This window comes from Rhinolophus sinicus, linkage group LG15 (genome assembly GCF_036562045.2).
Source record: "Rhinolophus sinicus isolate RSC01 linkage group LG15, ASM3656204v1, whole genome shotgun sequence".
Lineage (NCBI taxonomy): Eukaryota > Metazoa > Chordata > Mammalia > Chiroptera > Rhinolophidae > Rhinolophus > Rhinolophus sinicus.
This window is the reverse complement of record NC_133764.1, coordinates 11,736,456-11,750,870: the sequence shown is the minus strand read 5'-3', so window position 1 is coordinate 11,750,870 and position 14,415 is coordinate 11,736,456. Positions and strand designations below refer to the sequence as shown.

The window sequence follows — 14,415 nt, the reverse complement described above, 5'->3', positions numbered from 1 at the left end:
TAAACGGGACTCAGAGAGGTTAAGTAACTTGCCCAAAGTCACATAGCCCATAGTTGGTGAGTCGGCTCTTCTGACTTTCTGAACGTCTTTCTGATTTCAGACCTTGCCTTTTTAAACATTACCCTATCTTCTTTATCTCTGTATGAGACCACAAAGTCACGCAAGGGAAAAAGTAAACCGATTAAAAAGGCAGAATATTATTATTAACGTAAAACTATTTGATAGGATCGTCCATCCAGACCGACAGAGCCCGAGGCCCGGCCGTAGGCGGGTCTAGGACTCCCGGAGGACTCTGCATCTCGGTGGTAACCTCGCCCACAAAGCGTCTGAGCCAACAGGTGCACCAACCTGCGGAGCATCAGACCCTCGAGGAGCCGACTCCTGCGGGACCGAGCGGACGACCAAGCCAGCCGCGTCTGCGCAGAGGAGACACCTGAGCCTGTGGGAGGTGGCCTGGGGGCGCGCCCGCCGATTGGTGGGCACAGCCGGGATGGGAAGGGGTGCGCAGGGAGCAGGGGGACCGCCTCCTTCGGGAGCACGCCGGAAGTGGCCGCTCGGCCACTGGCGTGATGTCCAGGGTGTTGGCTCCGCGCCCGAGTGAGGAGCTGGGGCTGCGCGATGGCGGCTGTGGAGGGGCCCCCAGTCGAGCGGGAGGCTGGGGGTGGCCTGGAGGTGAGACTCCGTTGCGTTCGCAGAGCTGGGGGCCCCTGTGCCTGGGTCCCTCCGGGAGGTGGGGTGGAGAGATCTTCAGAGGCAGGCAGTGGACTCCTCTTTTCTCCATGTGGGGAAGGACTGGGGTCTCAGGGACGTAGGCGCGTGGTCCGTGGTGCTGGGCCTCCTGCGCCCTTGGTCTTCTTGGGCTCTGGCGTGCCCTGTCCACGGCCGTCCGCCTGCCGCGTCCCACTACTTTACCCAGTTCCCACTTGTGAGTACCGCAAACTATCTCCCCCAGACCCAGAATCAACCCTCGGGTGTAAGATGACCCTATTCCATGCCCAGCGCTGTGGCAGGCGCCTTTGTAGATGTAACTTAATGTACAAGACCTGGTTTCTACGCACCAGGAGTAACTGACAGCCCCGTGGGGGGGAGTAGACTGAACTACAGGAATGAACTGTGTGGTTCAGACATATTCTAACAGTTGATCTAAAATATTCGTACTGTTGGAGTTCAGAGGAGGGAGGGATTTAGGCTGGTCTCTTTGTGAAGGTCTGCATATCCTTTTAGGAATAGCTTCAAAAGTCATTTTCTTTGGGAAGCCCTCCAGGATTGCCACCTCCCTACCTCCCACTTTAAGCTTGTCATCTTTTTTTAAGCTCATTTAGCTAGTGTTTATTTAGTGTCTAATTCATAAGGACTTATCACCTTGTTTAAGGTGTGTGTGTGTGTGTGTGTGTGTGTGTGTGTGTGTGTGTAAGTTTTTCAGGCTGCTCTCTAGGCAGGAACTCTGTTTAGCATCACCTAGTGCATTCCCATGAATACAAATTTAAAAGGGTTGAAATGGTTAGAAAGTACTAACTGAAGTGGACCTGCAACAGTGGGAAGTATTTGTGTAAGTCAGAGGTTGAAAAATTATGGCCCCTGGCCAGATCGGTCTGTACACGCATTTTCTTAGCTCATGCTGTTTGTTTTTATTTTGATTAGTGGCCAACATTTTAAAATCGGGAAATTTCTTTCACATCCACTCACACAAAAATCTAGATTTTCAGTATCTCTTGAAAAATCAGAAGGTGTGGCCAAATGTGGCCCACATTCCTGCATGATGCTATTAGCAGGAGTTGAGTAGCAATTTCATCCTTTAGACTCAGTATAAAATGTCCAGGTCCCCTGTGCCCACTAATCCATTTTCTCCCTGACAACTGACGCTGGGTCATGTATCACCTAGTTCGCTTCACTCTGATTAACTACCTGGTCTCTTGCATCCATTTGAGTTCTTTACTCCAGATGTAGACAGAGGTGAGTAGGAAGGGCATCCCAAGTAGTAGAGTTATGGGCAAAGGGATGGAATTAGAGAGAAGCAGTGTATATGGGAAAATCAGGGAGGATTCTAGAGCATAGGTTTGCTTTTAGGGGTAAATAGTAGAGTAGGGCTATTGTTATGGGTTGAATTGTGTCCCCCCAAAACGACATGTTGAGATCCTAGTCCCCAGTACCTCAAAATGTGACCTTATTTGGAAATAGGTTCATTACCGATGTAACTTGGTAAGATGAGGTCATAACCGGAGTAGAATGTGCCCCTAATTCACTGTGACTGGTATCCTTATAAGAAGATGGCCATACGAAGAGACAGACACAGGGAGAAAGCCATATGAAGATGGAGACAGGTTGGAGTGATGCATCTGCAAAGCAAGGAACACAAGGATTACCAGCTGTCGCCACAAGCTAGAGAGGTGTGGCAGTTATCCCTCAGAAGCTGCGGAAGGAAGCCACCCTGCCAACACCTTCATTTCAGACTTCTAGCCTCCCACTAGCCTTCTAGTGTTTCTGCGTTAAACACTACTGGTGTGCTGATGATTCCAAAATCTGTCTCCATTCTAGACTTTCCTCCTGGGTTTCTGACCCATTGAGCTGTCAGCTTCCTGTATATTTCCTCCTGGACGCCCCACAGGTACGTCAAGCCTAACATGTCTGAAATGGAATTCACCACTGCCTCTCCCTCATCCCCACTCTTTAACTCTAACACCCCAACTTAGGCAGTTGCTCAAGTTAGAAGCTTGGATGTCACCCTTCATGCCTGCTCTTTTCCCTCACCCCCTGTCTAGGGTATCCCCAGTCCTGCCTGTTACTGCTTCTTTAATATATTGACTCAATCTCCTTCTCTTTCTCCGCACTGCCAATAGCTCATTTAGGCCCTCACTGTCTCCGACATAGATTACTGCTGTAGTTTCCCAACTGAAACTGCAGCTTTCAGCCTGCACCCTCCAGTCCGTTCTCCATAAAGCAGTCAGAACAGTCTTTTAAAAAGGTAAACCTGAGACTGTCATTCTCCTGCTTTAACCCCTTAGTGGTTTCCATTGCCTTCAGGAGAGTCCAAACCTCTGAGCCTGGTATACGAGACCCTCCGTGACTTGACCAACTGCCCTGTTTACTACCTAGTACCCTGGGCTTTAGTCACATGGTGCATCCATGAATGCATTGTAGCTTCTCTCACCTCCTGGCCTTTGTACATGCCATAGCGTCAATCCGAAAAGCCCTTCCTTTTTATTTTGGTCTAGTTATCTCAAATTGTCTTTGAGGCCTCAGCTTAGAAGCTACCTCCTTGAGGAAGTTTCCTTATTCATCCCACCCTCTCAAGGTCATGCTCTTCCCTTGAGGTCCCACAGCACCCCATACTTCCCTTCTGAGCACTTAACCTGTTTAATTAACATTGTCTGTAACAGCCACCACAGGCTTCTCAAGGAGAGGGTCTCTGTCCTCATTATTGTATGGTATTGTCATTCTCATCACTGCACTACCTGGCACAGTGAGTGCCTGGCCCACAGGGGTGGGGGGTGGGGGCTCAGTTAAAGAGCAGATAAATAGTAGAGAATGGAAGAGAAGAAATACAGTAAAGACCAAGTGTCATTGAAAAGACAAGGTGATGGGAGGTGATTTTTTTACCACATAGTCTCACACATTTTGAAAGCGAGGGGCAAGATTGTCTACTGAGGCCAAGGGTAATGTGGGGAGTAGTAGAGATTTAAAAAGAGAAGGTTTGGAGTATCTGCTACTGGCTCTCCGTTGGGTAGTTATTGAGCAGGCACTTCTATTTCAGGAATTCAAGATGCTGCAGGATGTGGCTGTGAATGAATCACAAAAGGATATCTGCACTCAGTGGGATCTCTGCAAGGAAGAGATGCTAGAGGAGGGAGCCGAGCTGGTCTCACTGGGTAAGGGCTCTGTCTTCTTAGAATCCATACACTCTGAGTTCTCTGAGTTTCAGTTGAAAACAAGAAAAGCTTTTCAGAGCTCAGTGGAATTAGAGGATTAAGGATTCCCAATGGCTTTGACTCTTGGAGTCCACATGCTTCTGCTCTTAGTTGGAGGATGGCTAGCCTGATCTGTGGACTTGGAGGTTGATAGCTCCTTGATTTTCCTTGCACTTGCTTTATCTCTGTCTTTCTAGTCCTGTTAGAAACAAATAGATGACCAAAACTCAACTGATCTTCAAATCTTCAGACCTACTCTTCCCACCCTTGAAATCTACTCTGTGTTCATAAACAGCACCATATCCCACCCATTGCTCAAGTCAGAAAACTGAGAAGTCATTATTGACTCCTTTCTTTCCCCACATACAGTTACCATTGGGATTCTGTTGATTCTAGGTTTTCGCATTGTAGATAGTGCTTACCTTATTGGTCACCGGTGACAGTATCTTGTTATGATCTATTTACACACGTTTCCCCTCCATTAAACTGTAAGTTCCTTGAGGGCAGGTGCCATATCTTATGTTCATTTTTGTGTTCTCAATACCTTCTCCAATGTCTGGAACATAGTTGGCGCTCAGTTAATATATGTTAGGTGAACAAATCGATGAATGACATGAATCCTGAGGCCCTTTTCCCAGAAACTCTGCGGTCAGCTGGATTGGACTATAGAGGACTCACCTCTGATCGAGCCTACGTTTCAGATGCTGTGCCCTTCTACTTCAGACATCCTCTCAAGGAAAGATTTCCTTAAATTACTCCCTAGTCCTTTTACCTGTGGAACTGGATGAAAAATTTGAGCAGTGTGGCCACTCATCTCTGAACAGTGTGCTGTGTGTCTCCTCTGCCATGCCCAGGCCTGTGGCAAAGGTTGATAGTAACGATTGTTATAGAGAGGAGTCCTTCAATCAGTGTTTCCAAACACTTTTTGTTTCCCCTTTCTAGCCCTCTTACTACTTTCCTTATTATCATCTTCACTTTGTTCTAGATCTAATATGAAATTATATTCTGTATCCATTACAAGTCAGGAGCCAGTCAAGAGACAAAAACTGTAACAGTAATTTAAATAAGGGACATTTAATATAAAGAATGTTTAACTAGTAAAAGGTAGTTAACTACTAAAAGGCTTAAATGAGGACTTTAAGAAATACAGAAATAGATAATACAAAAAGCAGCCTTACTACTAGGACTAAGAGTAAACAAGGAAGGAACCAAGAATTTAGAAGAGGACTCCCACAGACCAAAGCTGAGATTCAGATGTTTTTGTTGAGGTTGTGGCTGCCAAAGGGCACAGCCTGCTGGTGGTGAAGAGGCTGGTCTGTAGGCATGGCCTGCCACATGGCAGAGAAATTCACTAAAAGGCACATGTAGTCCCTAGGAAAGGCCTACCGGGTGGTGGAAAAACTCATTGGAGGGCATGGGTGGGCCAGAGCTGGTCCACCAGAAGCTATCAAGCCTCCGGATATGTTGATTTGGCCAACTTCACCAAAAAACAACAGCTTCCAGATACCAGGAAGAGAAATCCCTTTTTCTTTGAATGTCTTACAGTGTCCCTCCAGCGCCCTCTATTGACAAAGCTAGCTGACAAACGAGAAATGTTTCAGGGTCCAGCTCCAATATCACCAGTGAGGAAGGCATAGATGACAAAGTGGGCGTGTATAATATGATCCCTTTTTTTAATCAGAAAAAACATATGCCCAGAAATAAAACTTGAAGAGTATACAACAAAACATTGGCAGTGGTAGTTTTTGGGTGGCAGGATTGTGGGATTATGGGTGCTTATTATTTTCTTCTCTTTTTTATTTTGTAATCAACAAAAATGTTATGGAAAAAGTGTCTCTCTGTAACATTAAAAGATTCTTCCTCTAAAATTATGAAAAAAATGATTATGAAACACATTAAAGGTTTGAGTCAATTTTAAAAATTATACATTTCTCCTTTAGATGGTATCTGTTGATTCCCGGTCATGAAAGATAGGTAAATTAGCACAATTTATACTTACTCCCACCACTTCTCCTCACAGTGAAATTTTTATAATATAATTATTTTTACCTTGTCATGGTTTAAAGCAATTACTTTCTATTCTACAAAAATAATTTCCATTGTTTAATCTCACTTCTCCATTTAAATTGATTCAGTGCTCACCATCCATTCTTTTACAATATCCTGTCAATTACTGAATGTTTATTTTAATTCATTTATTTATCAGCTTTATTTCAGCCCAATACAGAGGGTGCCAAAATATATATATGCACATTTTAAGAAAGGAAAAAACTATTAAAATTGTAATACTCAATATATACCGCTAACAAAAGATGAATACAAGTCACGTTTGACTTATACAATTGCAAGAGATGCTCAATTACGGCGAACTACTGCTTGAACAACATTTCAACATTGACCAGTGTCCACTTGTATACATATTTTTGGCATCCTCAGTAGTTCTTTTCGAAAAGGTTTCATGGGTGTCATAATCCCTGAGGTTTTTACCTACTTGATAATGTGTGCCTATGCTTTGAAGGAACACATCAGTGGGTACAAAATTTTTGCAGCACACTTTGCTTCTCTTCAGAACTTTATAGGCATTACTGTACAGTCATCCCTGGCTGTCCGCAGGGGATTCGTTCCAGGACCCCCAATCCAGAATCCCCCAATCCAGAATCCCCCATTCCAGAATCCACGGATGCTGAAGTCCTTTATATAAGTAGCATAGTGTTTGCATAGAACCTACACACATTCTCCTACATACTTTTAAATCATCTCTAGATTCCTATAATACGTAAATGTAAATGCTATGTAAATACTTATTATACTGTATTATTTAGGGAATAATGACAAGAAAAAAAAGTCTGCACATGTTCAGTATAGATGTAACCTTCCTAGGCCTAACTACATAGTACATGTCAGCAACAGTGTAACTTTTTTTAAAAAAATATTTTCAGTCAGTGGTTAGTTGAATCTACATTAGCAGAACCCTCCCATACGGAGGGCCAGCAGTATTCTGGCATTAAGTGTAACTGGAGAAGTATAAAGTCAGCCTGAAATTGTCTCTTGCACATTACTTGCTTTTCTGCCTACATGCCCATTTGTTCACTTATTCCTGAAATTTAGTTAACATCACCAGAATATGTCTTGGTTTTGACTGTTATGTCTCAACTGTTTATGGACTACAGTGTACCTTTCCAATAGATTCAAATCTTTATTTAAGCAATATTTTCTTCTGTTAAATACTTGAATGTTTTGTGGGGGTTTTTTCCTTCTGTTTGTTCTTTTCTTTAGGAACACTAATTACGTGAATTTGAATATCTTTCTATTGCTACTGGTCTTCTCGATATCGTATTTATATCCATTTCATTCTGGATGATTTCTCCAGGTCTCATCATGCCCCTGTAGTGATTATTTTGGTTGTTTCTTAGATGAATTTCGTCAACATAATGATTTTAGATTCTCTTCCATTTCTTTCCTCAGCTCTTCAAAATTCTCACTTTTTGAATTGCATTAGAATCTTTTAAAATCTATTTTGAAGCCTTATATCTCTTCTTTGAGTTTTTACTTAAAGATTGATTTTTGTCTGTAATTTCTCAGAGATAATGGAGAGAAGTCTGCTGATGCTTCCTGTTAATTCCTTTGGCATTCCTCTTGGATGTATGCTCCTAATTCCTCTGTTCCGCATGTTCCTTGCTTTCCTAAAACAACCACCACCTATTTTTAAGCACACATCCCACAAAGTTACCTTAATGGTTACTACTCAGCAATGAATGAAGCAGGCTGTCCATTCGTTACTACGGGAAGAGGCAGAGGGAATTGAGCTAGGGTGCTTCAAAGTAATCATGCAGATTTGCTGCAACACACACCCTCTCCTCTAATCTACAGACATATCTCTTCAGCTTTTGGTTTCCAAGAGATCAGTATGGCACAAGAAAAAGCCCTTGAGATCACAGGCTTTTCATAATACAGTTTGCAAGTCACACTATCTACTCCCTCTTCACCCAGCTTCACCTCTGTCACTGTTCCTTAGCTAGGATCCAGGTGCAAGATAATAGAAATGACCTGTCAGCATGGTTCCTTCTTTAGCGTCTTCTCCCCTGCTACTGTAATATGTCAAACTAGGTCTCTACGGGGACAATCCTTATTTCTCTGTGACACCCCTCCCCTCTTTTTGAAGATGGAGTTCACCTCATTTGTTATTCTTTTCATTGTTTTCAATGAGTTTTGAGAAATGCCTTTACCATCTTTCAGTCTGTTTCTGAATTTTGAACAATATATATATATCAAACCCGAAAAAAGCACTATAAGAGAAAATTATGACAAAGCCAATTCATTCCAGTATTTTATTTGAATGTTATTTAAATGAAACCCACCCTGGATATGGAGGTTTGTGCTAGCGACACATTACTTAATGATAATTCTTGGGCTTAAAGGATAAAGATTAATAATCATAATAGGAATAATAACAGTAGCTGTCACTTCGATAGTGCTTTTTATATGGCAAGCATTTTTCTAAATTTTTTACATATGTTTACATATATTTCATTCTCATAACAACTCTGTGAGGTAAATACTATTATTATCTCTATTTTAGAGTGAGGAAACTGAGGCACAAAGAGCTCCAGTGACTTTCACACAGTTGGTAAGTGGTGTAGCCAGGATTCAAACCCCAGCGGATGGCTCTACAGTCCCTTAAGAGTCTGTGCTCTTAACCACGATGTTGTGTTGCCTCTTATCTATTGCAGAAGATTAATGACTAGAGAGTTCGTCTCACCAAGGCCATGGTGAGATGGCTCTCTCAAGGAGCTCAGAAATGTGTCAGGGATTTGATGATATAGAAAGTCAAAAAACTTCCAGTCACAGGAGGATACAAAATTGTCATACAAAAGGAAGTAATTCCACCAGAATACCAGAAAGAAAATGCCAGGTCTGAGAAAGGGAGAATTGATTTCTATTAAAATGACAGCCAAACATTTTTATTTGTGGCATAGTTTCAGCTTTGTTTAATTGTCATGGTATATTTAGAGGAATGGATAGTGTGCTAGTTATTAATTTATTGCCTTTCAACTCCAAATCTACCCTTCTTTGCTTTGCTTGTGTTACTAGATCTGGACCACTTTTCCTTTGCCAGTTGGCACAAGATTTAGATTTTGTCAATAGAAGGTGCTGCAGGGACAATGCAAAGCCATAGAATAAGGAAGGAACTTCTCTCCGTGGTGCTGGTGTGCTTTTTTATTACACACAGGGTCCAGCAAGTTCCTACCCCATCAAACAGGCTACTTCTTGTGGACCAGCTCCAGACTGCCTGCCTCCTTCAGTGAATTTATCCACCACTCTACAGGCCACTCCCACACACCAGCTCCAGCCTCCACCTGGCAAATTTAGTCTCCATAAATAGGGTGCGTGTTCCTGTGGTAGCCACAATCTCTCTAAAAATGTCTGAGTCTCAGCCCTGGAAGGGAGGAAGCGTCCTCCTCTAGGTTCTTTGTTCCTCCCTCCTAGATCCTAGACGTCCCAGCATAGGGAAAGGTGATATTTATACTTTAGGAATTATTGAATGGTCTGCTTATCATTTCAGATTCTGAGACCAGGAATCAGATGAAGGACTGGAAGTCAAAGATGGAAATTTCTGGAGATAAAGATTCAGCGAGGGCTGTATCAGGAAGACTCCAAAGACAGATCTCCCAGGAATGTGGGTTAGTCGACACCAGTGATCCTGAGGACAGGTTATTAAGGCAGTGGGTAAGCCCCTCAGAGGATGCAGTGAGACAGCCCCCTTTCCAGGAGAGAGGTATCAGGGATGTGAATCTCATCCCCAAGAAAGCCATTGCAGGAGAGAGTGGCCATGGATGTAATCAAGGAGGAAAAATACTTCCTGCCAGAGAAAGATCCCACAGTTTTGATGTCTGTGGCCAGAGCTTCAAACAGACGTCAGAAGTAACTGAACATCAGAAAATTGATAATACCAAGAAAACTTATGAATGTAAGGAATGTGGAAAAACTTTCAATCGGAGCTCAAACCTGATTATACATCAAAGAATTCATACAGGAAAGAAACCATATGTATGTAATGAATGTGGAAAAGACTTTAATCAAAGTTCAAATCTTATTATACATCAGAGAATTCATACAGGAAAGAAACCTTATATATGTCATGAATGTGGAAAAGAATTCAATCAGAGCTCAAATCTGGTTAGACATAAGAGAATTCATAGTGCGGAGAATCCCTATGAATGCAAAGAGTGTGGGAAGACCTTCAAGGGAAGCTCAAACCTTGTCCTACACCAGAGAATTCATAGTGGAGGGAAGCCATATATATGTAATGAATGTGGGAAGGCCTTCAATCAAAGCTCAGATCTTATAATACATCACAGAATTCACACGGGAGAGAAACCCTATGAATGTTACGAATGTGGACAAACCTTCAGTCAAAGTTCACACCTTGTCACACATCAGCGAATTCATACTGGAGAGAAACCCTTCAAATGTAATGAATGTGAAAAGGCCTTCCGGCAGCGTTCACGCCTTACCGAACACCAGAGACTCCACAGTGGAGAGAAACCCCATGAATGTTGTGAATGTGGGAAATCCTTCAGTGGGCGCACAACTTTTCTTAAACATCAGAGACTCCATACTAGAAAGGAACGTGAATGTGAAAAAACCTGCACTTCTGACTTGGACCTTACTAAACAACAGAGAATTCATAGGGAAGAAAAACCTTATCAATGTACTGAGTGTGGAAAAACTTTCCGGGGAAGTTCAGATCTAATTCGACATTGGATAATTCATACTGGAGAGAAACCCTATGAATGCAGTGAATGTGGGAAAGCCTTTAGCCAGAGGTCGCACCTTGTTACACATGAGAAAATTCATACTGGAGAGAAACCCTATCAATGCAATGAATGTGGGAAAGCCTTCCGGCAGCGTTCACTCCTTATTCAGCATCAGAGAATCCATAGTGGTGAGAGACCCTATGAATGTAAGGAATGTGGAAAACCCTTCATCTGGCGCACGGCTTTCCTCAAACATCAGAGACTTCACACTGGAGAGAAACTTGAAGAATGTCAGAAAACATTCAGCAAGGATGAGTTGTTTAGAGAAAAGCAGCGAATTCACCAAGAAGAAAAAGCTTATCCGTGTAATCTTTGTGGTAGAACTTTCAAAGGCAGCTCAGACCTCATCAGCCATCATGTAATTCACATAGGAGAGAAACCATATGAATGTAAAGAATGTGGGAAAACTTTCAATCAGAGCTCAGACCTTATGAGACATCATCGAATTCATAGTGGAGAAAAACCTTATATGTGCAATAAATGTGGGAAATGTTTTAGGGGCAGCTCAGATCTTATTAAACACCATCGTGTTCATACTGGAGAGAAACCCTATGCATGCCTTGAATGTGGCAAGACCTTTAGTCAGAACTCACACCTTAGTAGTCATCAGAGAATTCACACTGGAGAGAAACCCTTTGAATGTAGCCACTGTGGGAAGGCCTTCAGTGGACACACAGCTTTTCTTAAACATCAGAAACTTCATACTGGAAAGGAACTTGGAGAATGTGAGAGAGTCTTCAAACAGGACTCATTCTAATAGGTAACAGAAACCTAGTGGATGTAGGAAAAGCCTGGTGGAGACCACATCTTCTTGCACTATAGAGGATTTTTATTATTGAAAACCATTTGAAGGTAGGAAAACATTAGAAGAGTCCTACTGGATGTAGGTGTAATCAGGTAGAAAAGCTCTTGGACATAATAGCCTTTTCTGGCCTCAGAGTTGACACTGGAGTATGGTCCCTAGGATATAATTACTTGAGAATGTTTTAGGTGACGTCTACTGTTACTAAAATCATTAGCAATCATTTTGGCAACAAGCCTAAAAACTAAGTTCTTCGTGGGAGGAGCCCTTTAAATCTTGACTACCTAGTCTAGTGACAAGTATAAATCCACATTAAGTCCTTTAGGGTGATTAAATCTTTCTCTGGGATGAATTCTTCCCCATAGGTATGTGTTTTACACGTATTCCCTTTTATTCTCCCTTATAAAAATATGTGTATGCATATGTGAAAAATGCTAATTGGAATGGTCTACTAATTGAGAGAAAACAAAAAATAATAGAAATGACTTGACAACAGGTAACTAAAAGCCAGGACACAAGAACCAAGTGAGGAGTTTCCCCTGAGAAAGAGTACTAGTTGTATCAGGAAATGAAAGAGAAAGGGACAGGAGAACAGTAGGTTTGGGGAATAGAATTAGACTGAGTGCCAGGGCCGAGCATTTAGGTGACATGAGTTGGTGGGAATTAGAAAAAGGCATCTACTATAAAACGTCAGGTGATCATAGGGACAGTAATTTTGTCTTGAACCAGGGCTTTGTAACTCGGGACAGCTTATTTGAGAACTGGAGAGTCTAAACAGAACTCTGGAGAAAGGTCAGTCATCATTTAAGCTGATAACTAATTTGGTAATTATCTGTGCAATCAAACTCAGTTGTCAAATATTTCTCGTACTCTGAACTACTGGCAGATTGCATAGGAGTTTACATAAGTCATCAGATAAGAAAGTTAATGAAAGGGACAGTGTAAGGCAAGGAGAATTTCAACCTCATATCTTTCCTTCGTGGGAGTAGCTTGTGAGAGGGAGGGGATGAGTGGCTCGCAACTGGTGTGATTCTGCCCCCAACGGGCATTTGGGAATGTCCAGAGATATTTGGGTTGGCATAACTGGGAAGAAAATTCGGCATCTGAAGACCAGGGATGTTACTAAATACCTTAACAATACACAGCCCCCTTCCACCCCCACACACATACACAACAAAGAATTATCTGGCCCCACGAGTCATTAGTGCCATGGTTGAGAAACACTTGCCCATCAATATTTAGAACATCAGTCACCTGGGGCCATTTAAGCAAACGTTTCAGGGTGCTATGAGCAGTGGCAGTGCAGCACCAGGGGAACCCAGAGTCTGATAGAAACCTTTAGTCTGATTGTTTCAAGAGAGGCAGTCTGCTGTAGTGAAGGGAGTACAGACACGAGTTTGAATCCAGTATGACATACTGGCTTCGTGACTGGAGCAAATTATATAACCCATCTGGTCTTTATTTTCCTCATTAATAAAATAGTGATAACATAATCTCCCTCGTGGGGGTAATTGTGAGGTTTAAATGAGAAAACTGAAATCTGTTGACACATAGGAAGGCATCTGGAGCTGTAATCATTTTCAAACAGAAGATGAAGTATTTACAAGAAAAATATTAAGGTGTATAAGATACAGCACTGTCTTGTGGCTGGTATAAAAAATATGACCTGTTAAAGTTCAAAGCCTGGGGGCTGTGACTTCCCCAGAGGGACATCGTGGACAGTAGTGGGATGTCTTGAAGTGGAAAAGCCCTTCCACACCATCGCTGAAAGCAGCTGCTTGTGGATGATGTGGTACAGAAGCCTGACCATCCCCATCACCTGTCTCAGAGGTTTAAGCTCGTTAGTATAATCTCACATAAACAAATAATATTTTTACATGAGAACATCTTTAAATATATTTGGGAAGCAAAAGGAATTCAAAATAGCCATCATCAGTGATACACTTGGATTAAAAATTAAAGATACGTAAATTTTTTTAGTTATCCCAGATTCTAATCAAAACCATTATAGCTAACAGGAAATTTTAATTTTCTATTTTTGTAAAAGAAAGGAATTGGGAATTCATTCTAGTAAGCCCATCTCTGTGTCCTTTACCTGTACTTGCAGTGTTGTACAGTGAGAGTAGTGTTTATAAGGATAAACAGGATATTGAAAGGAACTTGAAGGCAATTTAATGCGGTAGTTTCCCACTATCAAAATATCGAGGCCCTCTCTTTTACTCTCTTGGGCTCTGTTTTAAAAGCTTTCATTTACCAAACTGCATTTATTAAAGATTAATTAGTTCTTTATTTTTTGTTATTCAAGTGCATGATAACCACGAATCATGCTTCTGATTGGCATAACAACCAGACTTAGGTATTAAAACTCCAGCCCAAATCAAACTACTTAACATTTTCATTAGCCTTTTTATCCCTTTTGTGGGCAAATACATAATTTCCTTTGAGCTTTTTAAAAGATTAACTATTGCTTGAAAACCTCAGATCGAAAACTAACCTTTTCATTTCATCCCTGATAGAGCTTGAATTATATTGAGTGTATCGGACTCTTGAAAGCAGGGGGAAATTTTTGTTACAGTATGGAAATGCTTTCAAATGTGAATGTTGAAATAAAAGTTGTTGAAGAAATACTTATTGAGTGCCTACTATGTGCCAGGGCTATAATTTGAAAGGGCTAGAGAAAGACATTTGTTCCAGGAGTTTACAATCCAGTGGAGGCTAAGGGAAGACAGTTTATGAAATGAGGGTCCATTCAAAGCTTTAATGGGTAGAAGTGAATGTGGCAATGTCCAATTTGTAAACCTGAATTCCACAGAATAAGATCTACCTGTTAGGGAGCAGCCTACTTTGGAACTTTGAGAAAAGAGCTTAAAGGATAAAAGTTTGCTTTCAT

The 14,415-nt window shown here is 41.8% G+C and overlaps 1 protein-coding gene across 6 annotated transcripts; it reads left to right on the top strand.

Moving 5' to 3' along the window:
* The first annotated feature begins 333 nt into the window (after positions 1-333).
* On the top strand, positions 334-14,152 carry ZNF594 (zinc finger protein 594). 6 transcript variants are annotated; one of them, XM_074320895.1, is made up of 6 exons: positions 522-672; positions 2,536-2,605; positions 3,752-3,866; positions 8,485-8,532; positions 9,136-9,289; positions 9,469-14,152. In XM_074320895.1, exon 6 carries the CDS (start codon positions 9,489-9,491, stop codon positions 11,478-11,480), a length of 1,992 nt encoding a protein of 663 aa, XP_074176996.1. In that variant the 5' UTR covers positions 522-672; positions 2,536-2,605; positions 3,752-3,866; positions 8,485-8,532; positions 9,136-9,289; positions 9,469-9,488; the 3' UTR covers positions 11,481-14,152. The 6 variants fall into 6 exon arrangements, with proteins under 6 accessions (XP_074176994.1, XP_074176993.1, XP_074176996.1 ...); XM_074320894.1 differs by having other exon boundaries at positions 8,636-9,289; XM_074320896.1 differs by lacking the exon at positions 9,136-9,289.
* Positions 14,153-14,415: the final 263 nt, after the last annotated feature.

Bases quoted from the DNA above. Each gene is read 5' to 3' on its own strand.
- ZNF594 (XM_074320892.1), top strand. From the start codon at position 570: ATGTCCAGGGTGTTGGCTCCGCGCCCGAGTGAGGAGCTGGGGCTGCGC. The intron at 662-2,535 runs GTGGCCTGGAGG...TCTCCATTCTAG, and splicing joins AGTCGAGCGGGAGGCTGGGG to ACTTTCCTCCTGGGTTTCTG. The intron at 2,606-3,751 runs GTACGTCAAGCC...CTTCTATTTCAG, and splicing joins TCCTCCTGGACGCCCCACAG to GAATTCAAGATGCTGCAGGA.